The sequence below is a fragment of the Triplophysa dalaica genome, chromosome 21 (genome assembly GCF_015846415.1).
Source record: "Triplophysa dalaica isolate WHDGS20190420 chromosome 21, ASM1584641v1, whole genome shotgun sequence".
Lineage (NCBI taxonomy): Eukaryota > Metazoa > Chordata > Actinopteri > Cypriniformes > Nemacheilidae > Triplophysa > Triplophysa dalaica.
In genome coordinates, this window is record NC_079562.1 from 7112672 (window position 1) to 7139153 (window position 26482).

The 26482-nt window shown below is 37.4% G+C and overlaps 1 protein-coding gene across 1 annotated transcript in view; it reads right to left on the reverse strand.

Moving 5' to 3' along the window:
* fbln2 (fibulin 2) overlaps positions 1-24114 on the reverse strand; it is a 39350-nt gene extending 15236 nt beyond the window's left edge. The window contains exons 1-7 of the mRNA XM_056735423.1: positions 24030-24114; positions 20611-22520; positions 8650-8752; positions 8121-8250; positions 6843-7032; positions 1942-2148; positions 699-809 (exon numbers count right to left, since the gene is read on the reverse strand). Of these exons, the coding sequence (XP_056591401.1) occupies positions 699-809; positions 1942-2148; positions 6843-7032; positions 8121-8250; positions 8650-8752; positions 20611-22408 (2539 nt within the window). The 5' untranslated portion in view covers positions 22409-22520; positions 24030-24114. The remainder of the gene's footprint in view (positions 1-698; positions 810-1941; positions 2149-6842; positions 7033-8120; positions 8251-8649; positions 8753-20610; positions 22521-24029) is intronic.
* Positions 24115-26482: the final 2368 nt, after the last annotated feature.

Below are 26482 nucleotides of genomic sequence, written 5' to 3' on the forward strand. Positions count from 1 at the left end.
AATAGCACGCTTGAATAAGAATAATTCTGTTTAGCATAATCCAATAAAGCTAATGTGTGATTCCTCTATTAGAATGACTATTCCTGCAAGTTGACAAAATCTGGAATCTAGTTCTACTTCATGATGCAACAAGTGTAACAGGTCATCTAATAACATTATGTGCACTCCAAAACAACTCGTGTTGCCAAGACATGACTAACAGGCTGGCCATTTGTCAACAACACATCATTACAGGAATGATTTTGAGTCTCTCCAACCTCAAAAACATGTACACGTTATTCTGTTATGAATGTTAGCTAAGACAGGAATATCCGGCCTGCCAGAAATTCACTTCAACCCTGAACAGGGAAGAACTTGACTGGAGACAGAAGACCTGGATTGGAGAGCTGATATGGGATGTGCGGATTTCTGCTGCTTTGGCTGCAGTTAAGATGATGAGTGCGGTTGGAGGGATGGGATTTGGCAGTTGTGTTGGATATTTGGAAGAATAGCAGTATTTCGGGAAATAGAGTATAGTCTTTATTACCTGCTGAGAATTAAGAATGTTGAGGGTTGTGTTATGTAGAATGTGGTGTGTTATAGTCGGATAGTTGTGCCTTGATGTATACAATGTCTGTTTATAGTACAAAAAATTGTTTCCCCATCAATAAGCTTAAGACAGGTAAAAGAAATGCAGTTCTTGGTTTAACATTACTCACCTGCACATGGGTTATGTAAGACGGGGGTCTCAGTAGAGGTTTCCTGTTGTGCTGGAGACACAGTCACCACCTGGTCTTCCTCACTAACTCTATTGTCTTCCTCCTGGTTCTCTGCAATAGAAAAATGAGTTACATCTACATCATTATGATGACTCAACCTTTTTAACTGGCAACCTTTAAAATCACTTAGGATTGATAGTGCATTTAGAGTTTCACCCTTTTTAATCATGCAAAATTATAGTAAGAGCTATTCAAGTTCCATCTTTCACCAATAAATCTGTCAACGAAATTCAATCTGAAGGTCAGCTGAGGCTTCAGATAGAGAAGTTACTATAGTGTCTGAATCATGTTATGTCTTATACTGGAGCATAAACAATTCATTTACTGTCAACGCTTCTATATTAACAAGGAAGACAAAAACAACATCGTACTGACACGTTATGAGAATAAATACCAATATGATGTAATGTTTTTGGTTATAATACCAGGGAAACCAAGGATGATAAATTACAACTTGCTGAGAATCACACAAAACAATGATAGTCTGTCCATGTCAGAAAGGATGTCCATTGTTCTCTGTATAGTATAAAAATAGTTGAAGGAATATTATCACCCTAAAATTGAAATTTTCTCATTCAGTTTATTAATGTAAATGCAAACCATTACATCCTTTTTATATTTTCGTTGTATACGAAAGAGCTGTGTAAGGAATACATTTGACTATTTCTTCATTTTATGATTCATTTTAGATAGTTGTGACTGCGCTCAGTGCTATAACAATGGGATGATTCACTGACTCATCATGAAAACATTCTCTGTTTTAATGTGTAAGCACGCACCTTAATGCATTACAAACTCCCAGTATAAAAAACGAGGTGATTTTGAATTCAGGTCACGCACATAATGTAGATATGATGTTAGGCAGTAATAAGATGAATTTCATTGTGTAATGCAGGGCTGATAGTGAGTGTTTTGTTGTGAATAACGATGAGGCTTACATATGCAGAAACTTAGGCAGAATCAGGATAACATAAACCTTCACGTGCATGGATTTTAATAAAAAACGAATCTTTATACAGTTTATTACATCTATAGGAAAGATCCTTCTTTAAGACTGCCGTTCTATATAATTGAGATTTAAGGTGTAGCTGACTGAATGAAAAAGAGAATCTATTCCCAATTTATGAACCAAACACGCAAGTTTTGTTTAGTATACAAAGAGTTATTACAGCCATGATATTACCTGGCACACAGGTGCGTGCGTCCTGCAGGAGCCTGTATCCCGGGTGGCAGACACACAGGTAGGATTCGTGAGTATTGATGCAGGCGTGATGGCAGATTGCTCCAAATCTCTGGCACCTGTCTTCATGCTCTAAATCCTCCAGTGAATTTGCTGCAGGATCCACTTCTCCAGCGGACAGCGCTTGCTTTGGGAACGGACCGTCTGACACTGCGAAAAAAGAGACGTTGTAAATTTAAGTTTGCAGTTTTGAGCAGTTAGGGCAAACATTAAAACGGCACCCTGCATATCGGGTGCAGCACACTAACCTTTGATGAAATAACAGAGAGGAGTTTTTCACACACTGGTAATATCAACAAAACTGTTGTTTATACTACATATACTATATACTTAACTACATCTACAAATGATAATAATAATAAGAAAATGATAAGAAATATTATGCCAAATGTAAAAGATGTGAATTTTCATATCTCTTACATTGGTTACTAAACTGATTATGGAACATAGTTTAAATTATCAGATAATAATAATTAAATTAGACGCCAAGCATTTCTTAATGTTAGAATAAAAAAGTGCAAAAATATGTTATTTTTTATTTTGTTAAGTATGTTAGTTAATAGGGTTAATACGGGTACATATTTTTTAATCTAGCTTTTCTTAATATTACTTCTATGAACATCAAAGCGTCTCTAATGAATATTCTCATTACTTCAAGGATAACCCAGATGTCAACCAGACCGACAACTGCTTACATATAAACTTAATACATATTAAATTAACATTGCAAACAACACCTGCCATTCCACCAGCTGTTCCTGCCCCGCCCTCAATATTCTCCATCTGCCAATCACGTTCAAGCAATCCCAAACCCATAGTCGGCTAGAAAGCAACTGATAATAAGCACCCTTTACAACCTCGCGTGCCAATTGGCCATGAAGCTCCAATGACGTCGCAATTAACGTCCGGTTAAACAAAATAAACATGCTCAGCTTCACCTTACACCGCACACTGGTGTAAAGTAAATATTTCTCACAGTCTTTAACTGAATGTAAATGCTATGAAGGGGTGAGAGAGATGAAACATTTCCGTTTTAACTTATCACGGTATGGGAGCGAGATGGCATGGGGCTTGAGAAAGCATCCCTCATGGAAATAATTACCTCGCGACTATTTTCCTATCGCTTAAACCTTTGATGCTACATAGAGAGAGAGCAAATGCAGTTAAGGATAGTGTCCTGAAAGACAGTGAGAAAGATCTTTCATAGGTGCCTCTATGGAGGCAATTTAATTGGAACAATTTTAGGGGGCGATCGTCTGTCTGTGCACGGATATGAGATCAGTGCTAATATATTGACACGGTTATAACTAATCTCACCTTGCCTAAGGATATCAGGTGGGCTCTTTAGATGAAGCAAGGCGTCGGGCCAGAGGAATGTGCCGGTTGAGAGATGGCAAGAGGTAAAGTCGGGGTTTTATGTCTCATTTAAAGGACGAAGGAGCCGGTTCATTGACTTGGGCTTGGCTAATAACTGTGGGAGCTGAACAATGAACGTCTGCCATTAGAACGAGATGGCACTCTGCCATGCATGTTAAAAGAATGAAAGCTAGGACAGCGTTGAAAAACTTCAACTAGGACAGCTATAATCAACATTACCTCCATTTTATAATGCAGGGGACACTGGGGTTAATTGTAACAGACTACTACAGAACAAATCTACCCTCAAAGGTTTGGTAAAAGAAACATCGCTACTGTCCTTCTGAAACCTCATATCTCCATATAGCCTCCATAGTTTTTATTGCCATAAATCATGGTTGGTCACCCTTTATGTTTGTCACTGGGTTTTGCAAATATATAATTAATAAAAGGTTTTTAAAAGGGCTAGTGAACTTTTAATCACTTAAAAAGCAGAACGCTTTTTACTATTTCTTGTAATTTGGACATCCAAGGTTTCAGAAGGACAGCAGCAGTGTTTGCAGTATACATAACTGTACCAATATTGGACTTAATAATAAAAAAGATCATAATACTTAATTTAAAGAGTACAACTAGACAAAGTTCTATAGAATAATAAAGTCTATTATCTATATAATATCTGCTTTAAAACATATTAATACTGGAAGGAATTGACTTCTAATGGTTCTCTCAGCTGTCATGAATAATGTCTGTTTAAAGCAGGCAACTTCGAGGAATTATCTTGTGTTGTGTAGTGATTTAACTCATTTCATACAAGAAAAGTGTTAATGATTATTCATCTACTATTATGATGATTTAATGGTCTCTAAATCGGACAAATATTTTTATTTCATAACTATTGTAACAATTCCCGCTGAACTCAGCCATTATACAATGTTATACGACAAGTCGACAACTACCTGTATAGTATACCAGTAACACATTAAGCATCCTTCGCCCAAAGGTAAAGTTCACCCAATAATGAAAATTCTGTCATCATTTACTCACCCTCATGAAAATTTAAACTTGAATTACTTTCTTCTCCACAAAACAAAACAATATATTTTAAAGAATATTAGTGAGCAAACAACAGGATTACCCATTGATTTGAATTGGTTTTGCGTACAGTAGAAGTGAATGGGTACCACAATTTGTCGGTTACCAATATTCTTAAAAAATATTTTTTGTGTACTGTAAAAGAAAGAAAGTCATACAAGAGGTTGACTAAATGTGATGTGATCTAGGAAAACCCAACACGTGTTGGAAATTTAAATATTATAGTTTTGATGTATGAAGGCTGGGTTCAAGCCCTTTCCAAAGCTCTTTTTATTTTTATTTCGCTCATACCTTGTATGTAACAAAAGTTTTGGATATCTGAAGTCAGCTGAGTGTATGATGATTTCAGGAACAGAATTTGGAGGAAAACTGGTTTAAAAGTTAGGTGATGAAAATAAAAGCACAACAGTCAAATATCAAATAAAAGTCAATTTACATTGGTAAAAGACTTACTCTAATAAGAATTTAATAAAAAAAATCCTAGTGTTGAAGTCTATAAAAATACTGTATAAAAAAAGTAAGGAAAATGGTGCTGGGCACACTACAAGAACGAGAGCTCTGTGAGGAGCGCTAAGAGCACTGCATCACTACACAAGTACAATAGTAAACATTACGTACAACAACTAGTAAACCATTGTTTATCATGGGCATAGTGTCTGAACTTTTGATCATCCCTTGTATGTTTTGCAATCGGGTTCCGGAGGCGGCCCGCATGAGCAGTGGACCGGGGATTACTCCCGGTGCTCCAGACGGTGAGCTTCGCCATCTCACGATAACGTTGTATAAAAAAACTTTGCATGTCGTATTTAACACAGGACTGTTGGGAAATGTGCATTGATACGCTTTCATTCTTCATGTTATGTGGTTTACTTTGATAGATGAACTGTTTTTATTAAGAGAGGGAAAGTTATGAGTGATTTTTTGCAGCTTCATCGTCATGTCCTTAAACATCAGTATAAATCGCTATTTTTCATTAATAAACAAGTACATTTTGGCACGATATTTTCAAAGATGATAGACAAAAGGTTATAGAATAATAATGAATTAAAACGTCCCAGCGGGTTTTCCCTGATCCCTGATCACAAATGATGACAGAATTTTCATTTTTGGGTGAACTATCCCTTTAATTTCATCCTTTAACCAACAACATAAATAAACTTTACAGAATTTAAATCAAAAGCATCACAACAGCATTCAGACAGCAGCACTAAACATAAAACAAACGACAAAACAATCTCAAAATGTATTGGTTCAAAAATTGTTACAATTGCTCCAATCGGCCTACACTACAAAATCCATTTCTAAAGCTCATCCCAGTGTAAACAATACAACATAACTCACAGACTTAACAGGAATCCAACAACACAGCAATGTTTCCATGCGAATCCCTGCAAAATTAGCTAAATTAGTCGTCTGAAACCTTTTAGACAGAAGGAAGGTTTGCTGGCATGGTCATAAGGCAACAGACTGCACTGCCATCTGCTTCTGATTCAGGCCATCTTGCCAGCATCTTTGTGCGTTATTCCGCACGGTAACGTGACACCTGACCAATCAGCTCTGGGCTTCTTTCTTTCCTCTGATCCATCAATGTCAAGGCCTCAGCCAGCAGTGTGACGAACTCGAATGTGAAACTGAAAGCCAAGGCACAGCCAAGGACTTCAGATGATTCCGAATATGATCCAGGCTTCAAAAACAAACAAGCAAACGACAAAAAGTTGTGACTTCTGCTCTGATGTTCATTGGAAGATGTAAACTCATGTCACTGTGATGAAGGGATAACTTGGACATTCATTTAAAGAGGATTGACTGGAGTCGTCCCAGATCCTAATGCGGTTTAACATCTGATAGTGTGTTTCCATCGCGACCCTTATTTGGCACGGTCTAGATCTGCTCGTCGAAATAAAATATGAACTCTCACTCACCCCAGACCTCACCCACTGGAGATCTTCCATATAATACAAGTTTAATATTGCATACCATGGGTACATACTGCTGTAAAAACAAAATTCTTGGTAGCATAAAAGACTTCACCTAAAAATGAGAATTCTTTCATTGTTTACTCGCCCTTTTTTTGAGAATAGTACAAAGATCTTGCCATACAACAGCAGTGACGTTTAAGCTTCAAATAACAGAAACCACCCTCTAACTCTCACTTTACAAAATGCTTCAGAAGACAGGTTATGATTCACATGGACATCTTTTATGGCTTATTTTTTTGAAAAAGGCTTAAAAAAACAACAGCATACGGGCTGGGAACATGAGGCTGTATGAATAACACCCTTGGAACATGACAGTGAGTAAACAGAGACAGAATGTGAATTTTGGGATTTTCTATTCCAATAAAGAAGAATGTGTGGCGTGTTTAAGTGTTTGTGTGTGCACAAGTCTTTTACCTCTCTTAGGAGTAGCAGTCGGCTCCGGCCTCTCTTTTTTCTTCAGGGTGGGGGGAGAAAGCCCCTCTTCTCCATCCTCGCAGCACGCGAGGAACACGTGTCCACACGGGTAGCTAAGGTACCGATGGGCTTTGCAATCTTTGCCTTCCCTGCGTAGACGCAGACCCAAAGCGCAGCAGCTGCAGCAGTCCTAAGACAAACACCCAGACGGAGACGGAAATACATGAAAACACATTCATTGTTGAAGTTTGCAGCTGTGTTGTATTCCGTTGTTCAAAAGAGTAAATCTTTTCAGTTAATTAAGCACGTCTTACACTTGCGGGTACAAGGCCTGATGAAGTGGTTCTCAGTGATGCAGATTTTACATAGGCACAGTGAGAGAATTGAAATTGTTTATTGTACAAAAGTAAACAAAAGCAAACATTGCTATTTTAAAAAATGAACTTATAAAACTATGTATATAGACCAGTTTGCATGATGTTAACACTGGTCCAGCAGCACTTCTGGTTTAGTTTTTTTTGTATTTTTTAAATCGTACATATATAATTATTCATAATTTATATTTGTTATTTTTATACCATATTTATTTGTATAATAATATTTATTTTATATATTATAATTGGTCTTTTTTTCATAATGTCCATTTTTATTTAATTATCTTTATTGTATTTATTTTACATTTTATATTTATAAGAGTTGACTATTCATTGATTGTATTTGGAGTAGAATGCTAATAAAATAGGTTAAAAGAATAAAAGAGCACATAAATGGTTCATGTTAACCTTCCAAAAAGGTTATAATGGTTAAGAATTGTAAACAAATAAACTGTTTTGAAAGACTACCATTTACATTATGTAATAACACCACTTCGGAAAAGTGTGATATTGTAAATCGCTGACCCTGTAACACAACATTTTAGAAGGTGACTAATCCATAAGAATTTGTACGAGGTGAATCGTACTAAAACTAATAAGATTATACGAACTAATCACCTCATAAAAAAAAACTTACAAATTCCTGTGAGATTGTGTTGGAACAGCAAACAATATAGGATCTTTAGATCCCGTTCAAAATGAACAAATCGTTTTTCTATCCTTTCAATGCACAGTTATGGAGTTATTTGCATGCATTTATTTGTATTTAAGCAGTGTTGAGTCTCTGCTGTCCACAACCCTATCAGAACACACCACTGGTCAATGCAACTTGTTTTCTTCTGTATTGGTATATCACAACTTGTCACTTAGAGTGTCTCAGTTTTCATTTGGCTAAGAGTTGTACCTTATGAGAGTCTTCTCCACAGGGTGACCGGTTTCCTTCCTCACACGACTGTCCAGCTTTCGCTACATTTATGCCAGCCTGACACCTGCTCTCCCTCAGAGCACCTGAACAGCATTGCTTCTGGACAACACTTGTATAACAGAATAACAGGCAACAGAATAAATGCACATGTTAAAACATGACATACAGTATGAAATACTTAAAAACATTTTCTTGAATCTAATTCAGTTAGAATGAATGGTCTGCAAAGTCTTTTAAATTATTGCATGAATTTGACCAATCACAGCAACCTTTATCATCTCATTTGCATTACACATACAGACTGCATTTACTGAACGCGGGAATGTTCATGAGTGGAAAAAAACTAAAAGCCACACAGCCACAACACAGATTCTGTTCTCTCTATGGTTCGGTACACCAATTAGCTGTTTGTTTTTTTCTTAGTACTTTACACATATAACTGGTATTTAAAGGAATTGTTTACAAAATGCAAATCCATTGAAAAGCTTAACAAGTTTAACCAGCTTACCTGCACACAGAGCTGAGGTCTTCTGATATCACAGGCATAAAGTTGCAATGCTGATTCTCCTCTTCCCATTTCTGTCCAGCCGCACAACAGCTTTCTATCGAACCTGGAGCCAATAACACAGTAAGCATTAGGAGGAGAAACATCTGACACCATGTTTTTATAATCCAGACAGAGGGGACATTACAGCAAACGGTTTTCTAACAAAAAAGGTAGGCATATGGGCTGAAAGAAATATAAGCACTGATAGAACGCAAGCCATCGATGAAGCCCAACTTGGATTTATAGAAAGGCCATACAAGATCTTGCCTGCAGTACTCTGTGCAGAGAAAAAGAAAACTGATACGAATGGGACAATTAAACAAACAGTCCTGGTATGTACATCCTCGCATGCGTCATTATGAACCGACTTAGCACTTCAATCTTTAACAACCATATTCAGGACCAATTTCGATCAGCTATTCAAAGTAGTTCGAGGAGCGTTTCTGCCTGATCTTTTGAACAAATTGTAGGAGTCATGATACAGTACAAAACAAGAATTTCATAATGACTCATTTGAAACTCTTGTAATTTTGAATAATTCATCCCTTAGTTAGAATGAAGCACTGAATCTAATTAAGCTTACAAAACCAGCGTGGCATGAACACCATACAATTCTCAAAAATTCAGCTTTGCTTTGACATGCTGTGTATCAGAGAAATGAATTTTATATGATTATAACCAATTACTTCTGAGCACAGAGGGTAAAGAAATGCAGAGGGGACTTGATACCACTTTTACCCTAAATTCCTCAAACGTCTTTTCAAGCCGGTTATTTCCTGCCAGCCTGTGAGGATGTAATAAAATGGGCTTGCTTGGATGTGACCCTTAAAACCAAGTAAATACAACCACACTCTCATAATCTTTGAATGTGCTTTGAAGTACCAAACATCTGAAAAGATCCGATTATAAAATCACTTCGGCGGTGACACAAGAGGCTCGCGGGCACTCTGTGCCTCCTGGAGCGCTTGACTGAGGTCACCGGCTGCTGCACCAGCCGAACTCCTGAACTTTGAGATAAATGTCCATCTGTTCTAAACATCTCACACAATAGCGCCGCAAGTTGTTTATAGCTAATCAGTGGATAGACACACCAATAAACAGAGAAAGGAGATTGGAACGCCTGTTTGATACCTTAATATAAAACCACTACAACATACTAACAAAGTTGTTCAACTGCATCAAATCCACATGAAATCTGTCCCTGCTGAACTCAGAAGAGAGCTTTTAGATGTCCTCAGAAATCACAACGTCCGTCAATCAAAACGTTCTTCAAATCATCCATCTCTTGTGTGTTCAATTATTAAATATTTTGGCTGATTTGATTAAGCACGCAGCTGCCAAAACCAGAGTATTTTAACATTCTGTTAAAGTTCACTTCCTGTCCAACACCGTGCATGAAAACCTGGGCCGTAAACTCAAAGGGAATGATGCATGGAGCGTCAGACATTCTAGATTATTCATTTCAAAGTCAGACGAGGCATCAACATCGGGTCACCAAAACCCTTAAATTGGTTAAGGTTTGGCTTTAAATCTATAATTCAGAGAAAAACACTCCTCAGGACGCTGTAAACGGTCTGAACTCAGGTTGTCCAGCATTACAACAAAAACAACCCCGAGACGAAACAAAGGGATCTCGCAGCAATCAACTAGAAAAACTTCCCTGCTTTCCTGTTTAACTTTCACAGCCATAAATGTGATTGAAGCCCTTTTTTATGACCCTCGAATCATGTATTTGGAAATGTTTATTTATGCATGGCAAATAAGTTGCGCTCTGAATTCAATGGATGTCATTTTATGACACTATAAAAGCAGGAGAGCTTGAGTGATGATTCAGAGCAGTTTGAATGACTGTCAGATGTTTGTTCAACTTTCTCTACCACAAATATTAGGAACATTTAACATTGAAGCTATATACAATCTGCAAGGACACATTTAAGAAAACGTATTACTTACAGTATTTCGTGAAGCCTAAAACTTTGTTTTTAATTAAAACATCTTTTTCAAGGACTTCCCTTCCGACAGACTGAATTTAAGAAGAGTATTTATAAGACCATTCTCGGTATGTATCACGCTGTTCTATAAATCTCATGGTTTTGTCACACATGTTGAGAAATGCTAATGAGTGTGTGGTGCGAAAATAAAAATCACTGCCATTCTTCCGTTTGATCAGCATCTGTAATGCAGATGGTTACAAAACAAAGATCTCTTCAAAACTCTTCAACTATTCCTGCAGACAGTCCAAGGACATCTGTAGGATCAAGGTAATTATTTGAAAGCTTTGGTTTAAACAAGTTAGTAGTTACATTACATCACAAAGCAACGATATGTGTAACAATTTTGGTATCCATGACACTAGAGTACAATGGCATGAACATGAGATCAGAAGTTGAATTCCAGTTAGCCATATATCCCTTAAATTACACATGGGGTCACATTTTGACCTTGAACTTTCTAGAGACTTCCACCCTCAAAATCATACACAGATTCCTTATTCCCACGGCAAGCATTGCTCAGAAAAAGCAGACGTTAAAAGACGTATTTATTCTGCTTTGTTTAAAACCTTTATCAAATGGCACAAATTGGATCTTTTCTTTCCAGATCAAGTGAGGAAGTCCAATGTTCATTTCTGGGAGTGTGTTAGAAAGGACAAAGCATGAAGAAACATCACATATTTCTCATTAAGGTTTACTGTACTACGTATAAAACACACAAAGGCTATACATCCTGTTCATCAGCAAAACTGTGTTTTAAGAAGATACCGATTTTTTCTCTGACCTTAAATAAGGTACTTTGGAATTATACACAGTCTGTCAATTCTAAATATGGGCAGATGGATTCTGCAGACTATTTACATTTTCAAATTTTGGGGGAAATCTGGGGAATTGATATACGGATGGTTAAAACACGTTCGAGTAGCTAAAGCATTATAAAAAAAGGCAAGACTATTGAATTAACAGAGTGGGGCGAGAATTTACAGAATTTCGCAAATGACAGATGTGGCAAAATATTGCCCAAATCTGTGTTTTCTGCAAGTAACATTTAATATGGGCCTGCTTCAAACACTAAGAATGAAAGCTATTTAAATTGTTTGGAAATATGATAGACTGAGACTAAACATAAATGTCACTTCACAGGGAAGGACACAATTTAAAATCTGAGCACTCCGCTTGCAATATATCAGACCAAGTGACGAATACATTCTCAAACCCCAACATTGTCCCATTAACTTGGGAAGTATATCACTTTGACAAAGTACTGGAGGGCTTCAAACATTGGTTTTTATTTCTGGCTGCATTAAAAATCAAGGCCCTGAATGCACATTTTCCATGTACTTCTATGTGTGGCACACTTTAACCCTACTTACTTTTTAATAAACAATATCTACGAACTCAGCGCTTTGAACAGTGCCTGCAGCCTTTCAATTTTAAGCGAGCGTGCAGAGACGCTCTGGGCTCATGAATGAAATCGATTTTCTTTCAAATTAACAGTCTTTTTCTCACATTACCCCTGTTGAGCGGTCTCCATTTTAGTTTTTTTCAAAGTCAACTAATGGAAAAGTACTATTTAAACAGAAACCGGTTAGAAAAAAGAACAGCGACAAGGAATACCTTGCATTGAAAATTTGACCTGAACCTTATTTAAAAACCAAAATCTATCTTTTCCCATCAGTATAATAATTGGCAATAGAAATGATACGGTCATTCTTTGCCTTTTATTAAAGAGCCGTCTCTTAATGTTAACAGTGTGAATTTCTGTCCAGCTGTTTATGCCTTGTTATATTACCGTTATTCTACCGTGTAATTCCTCGCTGACAAAAAAAAAGCCTTATACCAAAAATAATTGTATCTAATTTACCAGATAAAAGCAACCCTGAGGAAAATATTCAAACGGTTTACTTCAGAATTTCTAATGAGTTTTTTCAATATGTGTAAATCAAGTAGTTTCAATTAATTAAAGAGACTTAAAGAAAACAATACACAACACCTCCTAAAATCGCTAACTTTCCTTATACTGTAAATTTAGCAGATCTAAAACAATACCAAACTCTGCATCACCCCTCCCGTCATTCTTCCATAATTTACTCAAGACTCCCTTTTCTAATTACACTAAAAGCCTTCAAAACAGATGCGTAATGCATTTCCAAAGACAATGTTGTATAACTCTACATAAAGTCTCTTTGTTTAACGAGTCTAATCTCTTGCAGTGACCTGCATCCCCATCCGGTTCTCCGCACTCCATCAAGTTGTTCACGTCTTGTAATCTATCACTCTCAGGCGCACGTCAACAATGCTCCTGCGTACATAAGAAACATCCAGGAAGGAGGCAGAGGTAAACAAGGAAGTGTCAGAGACTCTCGCCTTTCGAATAATATGAAGTAGCACAAAGAGGAATTAGATTGGACTCCTGCATTCCAGCACTTGCATTCCAGGTCAAGTCATTTCCTATTGTGCTTACTGATATCACCACTAAAATTGCACTCACATTCGGTGCACTGCCTTGAAATAAGAAAAAATCAATTAAAGAATGAACTAAATGCAAGAATCTAAGACCCTAAAGCAGAACTGGAGCGCTTTCTAGCCCACCCACATCTCTATATGATATTCTACCTTATGTACTGTATAGACCATTTCATCAGATGCGCAGGCCCACAGTTAACTTCCGGTTTGTGTTTGGCTAGTGTCTAATAATATAAATATTTATATTTTATTTAATTTACCTTAAAATTAATTATTATTATTATTTTACTGTATAATTATTGTATTATATAAAGGATTTGTTGAATTTTGTTGGGCATTTATTTAATTTACTAAACTATTTGTTGAATGGGTCCTGTAGTTCGGCAGCATTCAAAGAAACCGTATGATACATTGACATTGATCGATTGAGCTTGGTTTCAGAGTCTACATTCAAAATATTGGAGAGACAAGTTTAGCCAAGTAACGTTTGTTCTTAGTTTCTTTTGATTGTTATCATTAATAATCTACAGGCACTCTATTGTTTGTGAATGTGTACTAGAAATTCAGTTTGGGTCATAAAAGTGTGCATGCGCAACAATGTTTGTTTATGTTGTCAAGGTAAAACTGTCTACACGCTACTCTAGAAAAAAATACAAAGCCAAAGTTGTGTTCAACAGCTCAAACATTTTCATTGTAAGGCCCCTGTGTGTAGGGTGTATTGCTTTGTGCACCTCAAATAATGACTTGTGATCCAATTTTAATTAAACCAAAAAACACTTATAATTATAGAATGCTGGAACAGCAATTATTTTGGTTGGTGGTCTTATTTTTCAAACATTTGATTGCCCACAATTATCATAAATTTCTATTTTTCATAAACTGCCTCAAAACTGTGGCACAAACTGTCCTCACAAATATAGTAATACTAGTAGGTTTTCATCTTGTGGGGACATCTTTTTAGGTACCCATGAGGGAAAACAGGTTATAAATCTATAAATATCTTTTGAAAATAGAAAATGCAGAATGGTTTGTGTGGTTTAGGTGTTAGGGTATGGGATTGAATATATTCATAAGCCTGATATGAAATCAATGGAAGTCTATAGAACTTCCCCATAAAACATGGAAACCAGTGTGTGTCTCTGTGTGTGTGCACGTCTTTAAAACTAGTGTAAATCGCTAACTGTTAATCACACCTCTTCGTTTCCCATTGAGTCAACAACTGCACTTCAAACCTAAAGGTCAGTTTAACTATCAGCGTGAGCTCCTTTAAAACTTCTCACATGCTGATACTTCATCATTATGAGATGTTGAGGTTATAAAGTCATCCACGTTTGTCTAAACTCCTATACTGTATCCTAAACAAAACCTTTTGTGAGTTTATGGATTGTTGTAGATAAAGGTTAGCTGGGAGCGCCATTGTTTCACATCGATGGGAAAGATTATAATCTTAATTGCCTTTGGAAACAACTGTGCTCAAAGCACTTAAGTGATTTCCAAAACAGACCTTTTACTCTCTAATATACAAATATACAACACTTAGGGAAGTTGCTGATGGTTACCCACAATGCCCTTTTTTCAGGAATAGGGTGCATAAAAGGCACAAGATGAAATTGAAAGCGAGTAAACACATATCGCAGCTTTAACTCAAAAGGAACAAAAGGAGGAAAAAATCAATTTGTTCTACTTCATATATAGATAAGCTAAAATACTTTAACAAATCAAAGGCGCCACTGACCTACAGAACAAGTCAAACTTCAGTATGAATCTCCGTGAAATTGGCACTTTAACAAAAATTTGCCGTAGAAAAACTCACTCCTTGGCTGTGGCATTATTCACCTCAGAAATCTCATAGTATTTTAAATTCCCTGCTTGAGAGACTCTTGAATATTTTCTCTTTCAGAAAGAGTCATGGGTGCTTTTCTACTCCAGACTGTCATTTCAACTCCGAATAGAGAATTGCTGCTCCACCTCACATTTTCATTGAGCGTCAGGGTGAACAAAAAGACAGAAAGGTGCAGAGAGAATAAAGGGAGATATCTCAAGGACAGTAAGCAGTGCCAGGTACCCAAATACATTCTCATATTTCCTACAACATTCCCTCATAGGATGGGAAACTTTTTTCTGGGCAGAAGCACACGATTGGTCCTTTTTTCGTATATTGTTCCATGGATGTCACCGTTTGATGGAGACCGTCATTGAAATGATTGCGAATATACGGATTGCCGTTCAATTTCTCAAGGTTTTGACGGCATTGTAGGCTCATGGGGATTGAGAAAACACTCCTGCTGAGAAAGCAGCACCCAGTCGATTGGCTCCAAGAGGAAATAACTGACACTTTTCACCCATTTTGTGAAATGATGTACTGTATTCTTACCGTGACTTCAAATTATCCTGGCACAATAGAAAAAAGGCAAGGAATATACAGGAAACTTATAAGCCAATATATTTGGAGGAGAAAGAAAAGCAATATAATATACAACGTCTCCAGACGTGTATAAAGACCTCACATAATGAAGCTTTATGTTTTTATTATCTTTATTATCTAGTATGAGCTATTTCTATCTACATACACCGCAAGTCCACTTACATAGAATTTTCCATTTTGTTTCTACAGTAGGCCCTAAACGGACAAACTGCTCTACAGAGAACGTTTGGTAAAGAAGCCATCTCCTTCAGCAAAGAACCGAAAACCACACGGCATCTTAGTTCTGGGTCAGCTACCGTAGTGCTTCGAAAGAGAGGGGTGGAGTGAGCCGTTGGTTGCAATTTGCAACCTCACTGCTAGATGACGCAAATTTCATACACTGGATCTTTAAAAATTTGTGATCTCTAGCGACTGACCCCATGACCTTGGTGTTGCAAGAGTAATGATCCAGCCGTTTACTTTACGTGACACACCCCTGACAAAACCACATTTCCCAACTCGGATGACACAAGACAATAGCATGATAACTAGGTCCCGGCCCTGTCCAATGTGAATAAAAACATCCCTTCAATCTCTCTCACACACAACACAAACCCTACATAGTCCTTCCACAACAGACTCTGACGTCCTGCAATATTTATCACAAACAAGACATGTGATCGCATTGAACTAGTGTCTGACATCCACTGACTCTGACAACTGCATCACACTGATGTCTTTTGTGTAATATCGTGAGGTGCTGCTACGTTGCCAACAGTGCTGGAGTCTTTGTTGGACAACCAATCTCCGAGTCCTCTGGAAAGACAACACAAACTTTATGCGGCATGTGTCCATCTTTGATGAGAAACAATTGATCGCTCATGTCTGTGGGATCCTGATGTGTTTACCTCAGACATTTCTCTACTGGAAAAAGGTGTGTGACTTTTGGATGTTAAACTACTTCTGTTCTATTTTTATAAACCGCGTCAACGGACCGAAGAAACAAACAAAATACAGTTAAATTCAAATCTAACTTGCTATGAGGATCTCTATCTCTAAAACCTAGCACACAGCTTTCAAACTTCCAAGGCAAAAAATACATAGCAGATATCTGATTCACGGATTATAAAAAGCAATCATCAGGAATTTACATTGGGAAGAATACAGGCTTTGAGGTTGATGGAATAGATGTGACATGCATGAGGATCTCTGCCATTTATCTTACGGAGACTCATATTTTTAAGGATACAGAGAGCATACAAAAGCCACAATGAACTGTTTGTCCAATTCCATATGTTTTGGACTTGGACTCGAACACAAAGGCCATTCATCTCAGAAACTACAGACGTCTCAGACATACTCTCCAATCTTCTCCACATGGAATAAATCTTTCAGGCGTGAGCTCTCGAAGAAAGCAGCCAATGTGATTGAAAGAACTGTCTGTCTTTCTAGTGCTAACATGTCAGATTTGTTAAAAGCCAGAAAGAAATATTTTAATATTACATTTTATTGTTATATTGTGATATGCAGGCATGTGAGGATATGTAATTATAAGGGTAGGTGCTTAAGTGACTGTGCATTAAAGAGATAGATCAGGTGAGGTGAGTAAATGATGCAACAATTTTCATCTTTGGGTGAATTTTCCCTCTAAATTTTAAAATTTATTCCAAAATTATAATCTTGATTTTTTATTATATTTAAATGATTAAGTTACTATGGACATTTCCAAACTCTGTTGTCTACAACTGCAGTCTTATTACATGTTTAATTAAGTAAGGCTGAGAGTCAAAACTGTTGTTGTATGAGGCAAGGAAACAAACAAATCTAGGTACACACTTAAATGTAGACTATTTCCTGCAATAAGTGTCATGCTGGAGGGGTGAAATAAATCTCCAGAGACCTGCTCTTATCATTATCTCAGTATGACTTTGACTCTCTTAAGTGCAAAATTTGAGGCTAGAAGCGTTTGAATGAGAAGTCAGGATCAGAAATCACTGCATTTTGCTTGCAGTAAACATTTTGAAGAAAAAGAGGATATCAACAACAACACGAAAGTTCTCCATGTTCAGGCAAGTAACCACATGAAGGGATCACCTTAAATAAATACCTTGGTTCATACGATCTCTCTGATCGATACATTATTTTTTAAATGGTTAACCTTTTTATGGGACCTTAAGAAATGAAAAGCTCTTTAAATCAGGTTTCCCAACCATCATTTAAATTCAGCTATGTATCAAAAATCTATTTGCCGTCTTAGTTCACCCAAAAATAAAAAAATCTAGCATCATTCAATCAGCCTCTTGTCATTTCAAACCTTTATGATTTTCTTTCGTCCGCAGAACCCAAAAGAAGATATTTTGAAGAAAGTTGGTAACTGAACAGTGCTGGCACCCATTCACTTCTATTGTATGGACACAAAACTAATGCAAGTGAACGGGTGCCAGTTAACATTCTTCAAAATATCTTCTTTTGTGTTCTGCAGAAGAAAGAAAGTCAAACAGGTTTGAAATGACACGAGGGTGAGTCATAGCTTAAAAATTAATGAGAAGTAAAGAAATATACAGCTGTCTTTATATGACCTCTCTGTTTTTGTTTTGGATATTTGCGTATCCTCTACAGAAACCAGTAAATTCTAAAATGAAAACAAAATTGAAATATTGAAACACTCCAATGTGTGCATAACCGTGGTTGGGAATAACTGATTTGATTCGAAACTTTCCATCACTGCTGTCCATTGCAAAATCTGCATTTTCAGAACTTATCTCTCATCACCATAGCACATTTTCGGCTACACTCTCGGACTTCAAATTCAACGCACATGTTGGTAAAGCCGGTATGTGCACAAAGATAAACTTCTTCCCGGCCAAACATATTATCAGAACTCTACCCTCTCACTTTCCCTGATTATCGCACTCGCGCAATGCGGCGAAACAAAATGTTGAAAGCTCCAAGTGTCTCTATCCGGTGAGAGCTGTTTATTTTGAGTAATGGCCAACTGGATAACGAATTCCCCTGCTTATCAAACTAATTGTGCAATGTTGTGTTTTAGTTGGAGTAGCCTTGTCACAATAATCAGTAAATGACCTCTCCAGACTTTAATCTTGCTATTATCATTTATCAAGGAACTTGCTTAAGTGAGAGCGTGCGCTTTGCCAAAGCTGTTTAGGGCAAGGGGTTGTGGGTGGGGCAGGATTTTGTTTTGGTCAACGTCTTGTCTTGGTCACAAAAAATGTTTTTTATTTGGAGATGCTGTATGGTGAAAGCTCTGGCAAGACAAGCTTTTGTGACTCGAGCACAAGAACAATGAGCGATAACAGATTGAGTTATTCGATCCCATACAAAAGGATACATAGCATTCTTTTGCAAACAATAGTTTTTGAAAACATGTTTTACATTTGGTAACAGACTTACGCTTATCACACAAAATGAAACTTCTGTCATCGTTTACTCACTCTTGTAATTTCAAGCCTGTATGACTTTCTCCTGCAAAATAAGGATACATACAGATTTGAAATAAAAGTGAGTAAATTATGTAAGATTTTCAGTTCATAATTTCCTAATATCTTAGAAGACAGAAATGTTTTGTATATTTAAAACCATGAAAACATGTAGAGGTTGCATTTTATTTCCAAATATAATGAAATAATACAATTCATTACAATATTTTGACTAAAGAATAGTACTTTTTTTACAATTAGAATTATTTCTATTGTTCAATTATTTTTGTAAAAGTTAATTGCACATTTGCCCAACAGTATATTTTCATTTTTTTAACATGATTTAATTGTTAGGCCCTTTAGCTTAGCTTTAGCTAGGTCCAGTCAGTGAAATCTAGCACCAAGTTTGCGACCAACCAACACTACGAATACTGACAGAACATGGCGAATTATATGAAAGGGAACCCGCTGTATATGAATAGATAGAAATACTGTAGCTCATTCTAAGGTAATAAAATCATAACGTTTCAGTGTGTTAGCTCTTTATACATCTCTGAAGACATTGTTATGTATATTATATAGTATTTCTGTCAATAGTTCATCCAAAAAAATGACACACTGGACCTTTAAATGAAATTTCCATTTGTAAAAATATAAGAAAATTCTAAAACAAGCTTAATTTTCTTCAAACAAAACAATTTTCTTATCTCTTATGATTTTGGGTTGGTAAAATTTGACATAAAAATGCTCTTCGTACTTTTATATCAGACACGTTACTGTAAGGGATTTACTCAAGTCCCACGGAACAAAATTACTTTCCAATTTGACCTATTTTTCTGTCCTCCATCTGAATGTATAAAACATCTGAATGCACATTTCAACAAGCATTATTTAGCGGGCATGTAAACGCATCAAGTTACTTTTGTGCCTCTTTTAAAGGCCCAATTAAATATTTCACAGTTCCAGGACCAGTCAAGATGAATTACTGTGCGCAAAACAAGCCCCACATAAACACCTTACGGTTCAAAGTCCCAAGCCATTTTCCACTCAGTGGTGTATTTATACCTAGCAATGTTTTCTGCTAATTGAAGCTTTGAACGTGTTGAGCGACACAAAGGTGATGTGTGGTGTGCGAGTGAATACTCAAGCCTAAACAGAGAGGATGCACCCAGCAGGAGCCTCGCTTGGCTTCACGACCCAGACGGCCCCCCGAGTCGAATATTTATGCTCCAGCTCACAATTCCTGCAGTCCTTACATTCACATGCTAAAATCTAACCTGACAGCAAACAGTTTTCCTAAGTCCTGCATGACACCTCAAATACTGTAATTGGTTACCTGCTATGTGAGCTGGGAAAACAAATTACTGTAAATATTTGAAGAAGTCCGTTTGTTTAGTCTTGTCGTAAGCTGGGGGGCCCGGTCTATTCCTCAACAACGTACTACAGTCATCTTTACACAGCTGTGATCGTCTTTGACAACTCGGCAGGTTTTCAGAATCAGGGTCTATGGCACATGGTGAATGTAGACTATAAATCACATTAGCATTAATGATGCACTAAAACTCTTCACCAAAACAATCCAGTACTCTGAACATAAATGACAACCTATAATTGGTAAACTCACCCTCCTTCATGCTAGAATGAGAGCTGAGGGTGTTGTCTGCCTCTTCCTGGTCTTCCCTGAAGTTAAACAGACTGCGAGCTTGTTGGTTAGGAGATAGGCTGGTTGGAGCGAATTCCTCCGGAGAGAACAACTGCCACTTCTGTTTCCTTTCAGACTTGGTCTTGTGGTCTCCAGAGGACCGCACCAGCTCCTCTGTGGGGTGTTTGTGGTTTTCAATGAGTTTTTCGTGGTTTTCTATGTGGGTTCCTGAATGCTGTTTGTGTTCCTCTGAGGGCTTTTCGGGCTCAAAAGGTGATTTTCCATGTTCTGGTAAAATTTGACTAGAGTCAACGCCTGATGCTGTCACACTTTGCTGAACAGGATCTAAACTGTTCAGGATATTTTTATTGCCTTCAACAACGGCCGGTTTAGTGCCATCATGGATAGTAGTTTGATTCAAAGCAGCTGTGATGCTTTCTTCTCGTTTAGAAATGTCTGCATCCACAGTATTGGGAAGAACTGAGTACATTTGACTCTCTGATACGCCGTTCCAAGCGGTTTGCCATGAAGCAGTGGTTTCCCAGAGCTGAGAGGAAGTTTGCTCTAGTGTTGTTGAAGACTCTGTGGTTGTTGTGTCATCCTCTAGGTTATAAATATCCCCCTCAGAGGTTTCTTTTGGAAATGCAAGGTGTTCATTGTTTATATTGCTGTCCACATCAGTCAAGTCCTCTTGATTGGAGTGTTCTTTATAAAGACTGAAGCTCTGGGAGGTTTCTATGCGAGAGGAGATTCCCAATCTGTTTGTGGTTTCCAGAGGAAGGATAAATTGTTCTTGGTCTGTTTTATATTTCAGAAAGTTCTCTTCTTTTGGTTTGTCTTTATGAGTATTGATCTTCATCCGGTCTGTACTGGTCTTATGGGAGGGAAACTGCGGCCTGTCTGTTGTGGATTTATGAATGCCAAGCATCTCTCTCAGTTCTTGTTTGGTGCCCCTGTGGAAAGCCTGTCGGGGGGTAAAATTCTGCTGATTTGACACTGATATGATGGACGATTGGGTGGGAGAGGCAAAACCATGCAGGGATGGATCTAAATAATCTGTTGGGGGATAATCATAGTCTTCCTCATCCTCTTCTTCATCAACATTGTGGCTTGGATGCAGGTTTAAAGGACCATTGTTATTGTGCGCAGCCGGAAGGAGTTTGGAAATCGGACCTCTAGAGCCTTGATGAACGTGCAGTAAATGGTCTTTGTAAAGACCCTCTGACGTGCCATCCGCCCCAGCTGGCACATGCACAGGTTTTGGAATGAGATTCGGATCACAATTTGGAATTGGATAGCACATTAGTTCGCCGCCACCGCCTGGGCAGTGGCAGACCTGGCACGGGTCCGTTTGGACGGAGTGACCAGCTTCGTACTTCTCCTCCCCGTGAACACATCCAAAGCGCTCGCAATGAATGCACCCATCAGCCGGTTCGGTCAATTCAATGCAGTTAGCAGGAATCTCAGGGCATGGCATATAATGGCAACTGATCCTTCCACCTCCCTGCGGACAGGAACACTCAGTACTTCCAAAATCCACAAAATACGACTCGCCTTCTGGAACTTTACCATTTCTGAAGCCCGCACTGGTGCAGTCGTAATATTGGTAGCCCTCACACATGCAACCTGTTTTCATGCACGTGGCACAACATGCTCCAGTTTCCAATACTTCTTCAATGCATTTGTCTAGTACGGGGCAATCCACACCTGTACAATCCTTTTGACAAAGGCACCCACTTGTGCTCAGCAAAAGCAACAAGTTTAGGAGATGACTGGCCATTTTAACGAGGTACCTGGTGTTACCACCGCTGACAAATGTATCCAAAACACTGATGCTCACCAGACTCCAACAATCGGCGTTCCTCTCATGCAAAGCAAGCAGTCAGTGAAACCTTTGAGAAAGAGAGAGAGGTGAATTAGAGAGCACAGAAAATTTCCTGTCGAGTTCTTTCAGTCACTGTGTAAAAGCCAACATCTGGCTTCATAGTTGAGCTCACCCTCTTAAGACCATCCCACATTTTAAAATCACAGGGCTGTCCAAGCCTGATCTCATAAGCAAGATTCTCCTTAATCATGAAACTCCATTCATCCCCATTACTATTATGTGACAAAGACATACGCACGTGTGGTGTAGAATTCAACTAAAAATATTCCATTTAATGGATCTTCTTCACACCATCTGATTTCATTATTATTTTTGGTCTCTTTTTTTGATTTGCTTGACATTTATGGGACGACTGTAGTTTGGTTTGCTCAACATTTCAGTCAGCACAGGATTAGCATGAAGAAAGAACTTTGAACCCCTTATTTTAAGATTAAAAAAGCTATATGAGCCATTCAGTGCACAACCAAAGCCATTTTTGTAGATGATGAGGTGTTTTTGGCGTTAGAGTATTTGAAGTACTGTAATTCAGCAAAGCTGTGTTTCTCTGTAGTAGTAAAGTCTGTTAGTCCTGTTGCTTTGTACTGCGTATTATAGTTAATTGCTTTATATTAAACAGCTGAGAAACATGTTCTGTTTGATTTGGAAAACTGCTGACTCCTGAGGCCCCGAACGTTCAGATTTCATGGCAGATGAAAGAAATTGCTTTAATTGTTTCCAAAAACACCATTAGCCCTAATATCTTTAAGACTCATTAAAATGTTTCTCTCCACACCAATTTACCATTTGCAAAGTGTGCCACTGGATTTAAAACAACTGGTCTAAACATTTTTATTTTAAATAAACGATATAAGATACATTTATGTATCTGACAGGAACTGTCATCCACACTTTAAATGTCATTTATGTGTTTCAAACAACTATCACCAAGTTCAACATGTATAATGAAATATAGCACTTAATGCATTTAATCAGAAAGTTCTGGCTATGAACTAAAAAAGCGCACTATTCATTTCAATAAGAGCACAAAACATAACAGGTGTTTCTCAAGACATATTTGTAGGGGGTTTTCTTTTTTTTAATCACCAGGCATATTAATAACACTTTCCCTGACTGAGTCTTCGAATCTAACGTTACTTTACAATAATCTGTGGTTACTCGTTATTAGCCACCAAATGTATTAAGTCAACAGGCTGGTACTTTTTTAAGACCCCATTAAAATAACTCAAGTAACGTTTTTGCGGAAACTGTGGTTACTATGGTAGAATTATAAGAGCGGTCTCCGAATAACGAAATGATGGGAGAAGGGAGACCTCAAGCGCGCGCTCGAGCACCAAGAGGCAGCTCTGTTCTCTTGCATAAAGTTTAAAAAGTTGAAACCATGTAGCCGATGCTTCAGTCGCTTAACTTAAACAATAATGTAAGAGATGCTTTTGGTCTTTTTTCATCGCGTCGATGTTAAATACTTCAGTGCATGCGGGAAGCATAACAATATGAAAGAGTAAAAACAAAGTTTTACCTCACTGTAGTTATATTCCTCCGTCCGTCCATAGGTTAGAAGATCCAGCGGACAAACTTGATTTATGAAGCCTACACAGGGCTGCTTGGACTGCCCTGAGAAATGTAAAGGGGAGGGACAAAGTTTGAGAACTCTAGCCTATACGTACCTTTCAGCAGTGCACCGTACAACCTGAAACTGGAATACAAACATATTCCTTATGGCTGGAATACACTTCAAGATTTTTTTGACTAGACACAACACTTGCAGACTTTAAAGTTTCAGATAGAAACGCACTTGACTGATCAAATCTGCTGAGACTTTCTGCAACAAGTCCAGACTGAAAATCTGGGCAAAATCTGATCAAGTCTTGTGGTGTGTTTAAGCCTTTAGCCTATTTTAAAGCATCGGATCAGACATATTATAAAATTATACACATTACTCAATAGCATTATTTATAAATAAATAACACTTTTATTTAGTAGATGCAAAGCAGAGGAAACATTTCACATTTTGTTTTAAAAAACATAAAATACTTTAGAATAAAACTATCATCTAAATACTTTCATTCATGAAAAATCAATGAAACTTCTTCACAACTTTATTTTTATTTATAACATTTTTATTTAAAGATATAGACCATATCAGAAGACCTAAACAACACTCATCACTACACAAACTTTTGAGACAAATACAACCAATTGAACATTTATAACCAAGTTAAAATGTTAAATGAACATCTTTAAGATTTTATCATATATGTAAGATTAAAAAATATGAATTCCAAATGAATAAAAACTAAAACCTGAAGTCCATCTGAACCAGTGTTTCATCTCGTGAAGTGGTCTATGAGAGCAAACAAACCTAAGCAATCTTGTCATCACACCTAAATACAATAAATACATGGCTGCTGGTTTGCTCATCTTGAATTCAAGACACACATTTGACACACTAAAAGGCACAGCTGGGCTTTCCAAGCTCTGTGTGAAATTATTTACACAATAAACAGAGCAAACTCAAGAGAGCTCTTAAGAACATCTTTGGAGTTTGTTTTGTTTATCCAGTTAAATTGTTAGTCAGGTACCCCTTCAAAAAGCAGTAACACACCTTTGAGGTTTTTTTGGAAGTTGACACCACGATATGAGTATTCTGTTCGCTCCTCTGTTTCAAAAGACCTCAGAGGTCATGTCTGTTTAAACAAGGACCCTGCGCTTAGTTACTTAATGTGCTATCACCTGCTTGTTATATTCTGATTCAGAATCAAGAGAATGAGAAATAATTTGCATTTAAAACACTAATGCATGTTACCTGTTCTGTATTTTAAAGTCCTTTGATCAGGGGTAACCACATGTTGGGTTCATACTTGAGACCCGTCCAGATATTCAGTCTGTATTATTACCAATGCAATTTTAACATCAGGAAATGAATAACATGAAATCATACACACCGATTAAGAATTCCTCAAAGTACTCAATGTTGTAATATGTGTGTAGCGGTATGTTTCTCTAAACAAACCCCCCTTAGTAATCCATAACAATTCTCAGTTTTGCCATGACCTAAGTCCCTGAGATTCACTACAGGACGAAGAATGAAGCAGTTTTCCAAGTAAACAGGGCACACATGGCTCCATCAAACATGTCTCCAAACTTGTGTTTGGACCGGCACACAATTCAGTACAATAATTACATCTGACATCTGAGAAACTGTTTACTTTTACCAAGATACCATGAGAACTGCAAGACATCAAGAAAACATTACTCCCAATTTATTTAACAAAAGACTTATTTTTCCAAAATACAAGACAGGGTGGTAAGCATTAACCGATATTCTAAAAAACCCAATATGGCTTTGATGATGAATACAGTAAAAAACAAAATCTAATGCATTAAACAACACTTTTTCCCTTTTCAAAGCCAAACACCATGTTTTTTACTCAATCATCATCATGTTTTTTTCTAAAGGGTATCATAAATTTGTCAGGGTGGAATTTTAGTCTGTTGGGTGAGCTGAACAATCTCAAACGGTGACCTGATCAGGATTCTGACCTCAGAGGCCTGTAAATACTTGAAAACTAGCAAAGATAAATGAGCTTTAATCTTATCCTTGTAATTGATACTTCTCTTTCCAGGTCTACGCACATAGCATTGCACTGGAAAGGGAGGTGAAGTGCTTTCAAATACATTCAGACGCTCAGTTTTGATTTGCTCAACTGGAGCAAGAAAGGTCCTCTGTTAAATGTGCATTAACCCAGGATTCATTGAAGCGATGGTGCCGAAATGAGAACCTGTTTGTAATGAGCTTCAGTGTGCTTGTGTTTGGGCTGCAATTCGTCCGGTTCGAGTTCATTCGAGCATTTAGTGCAATGTTATTCACAGTACGATCAAATGTGCAAAAGTTTATTTTGTCACTTAATGCTCAACTGTGATTAGTTTCACCATCTCTTTGATGGAGATAAGATGCTGCTAGACCAAAAC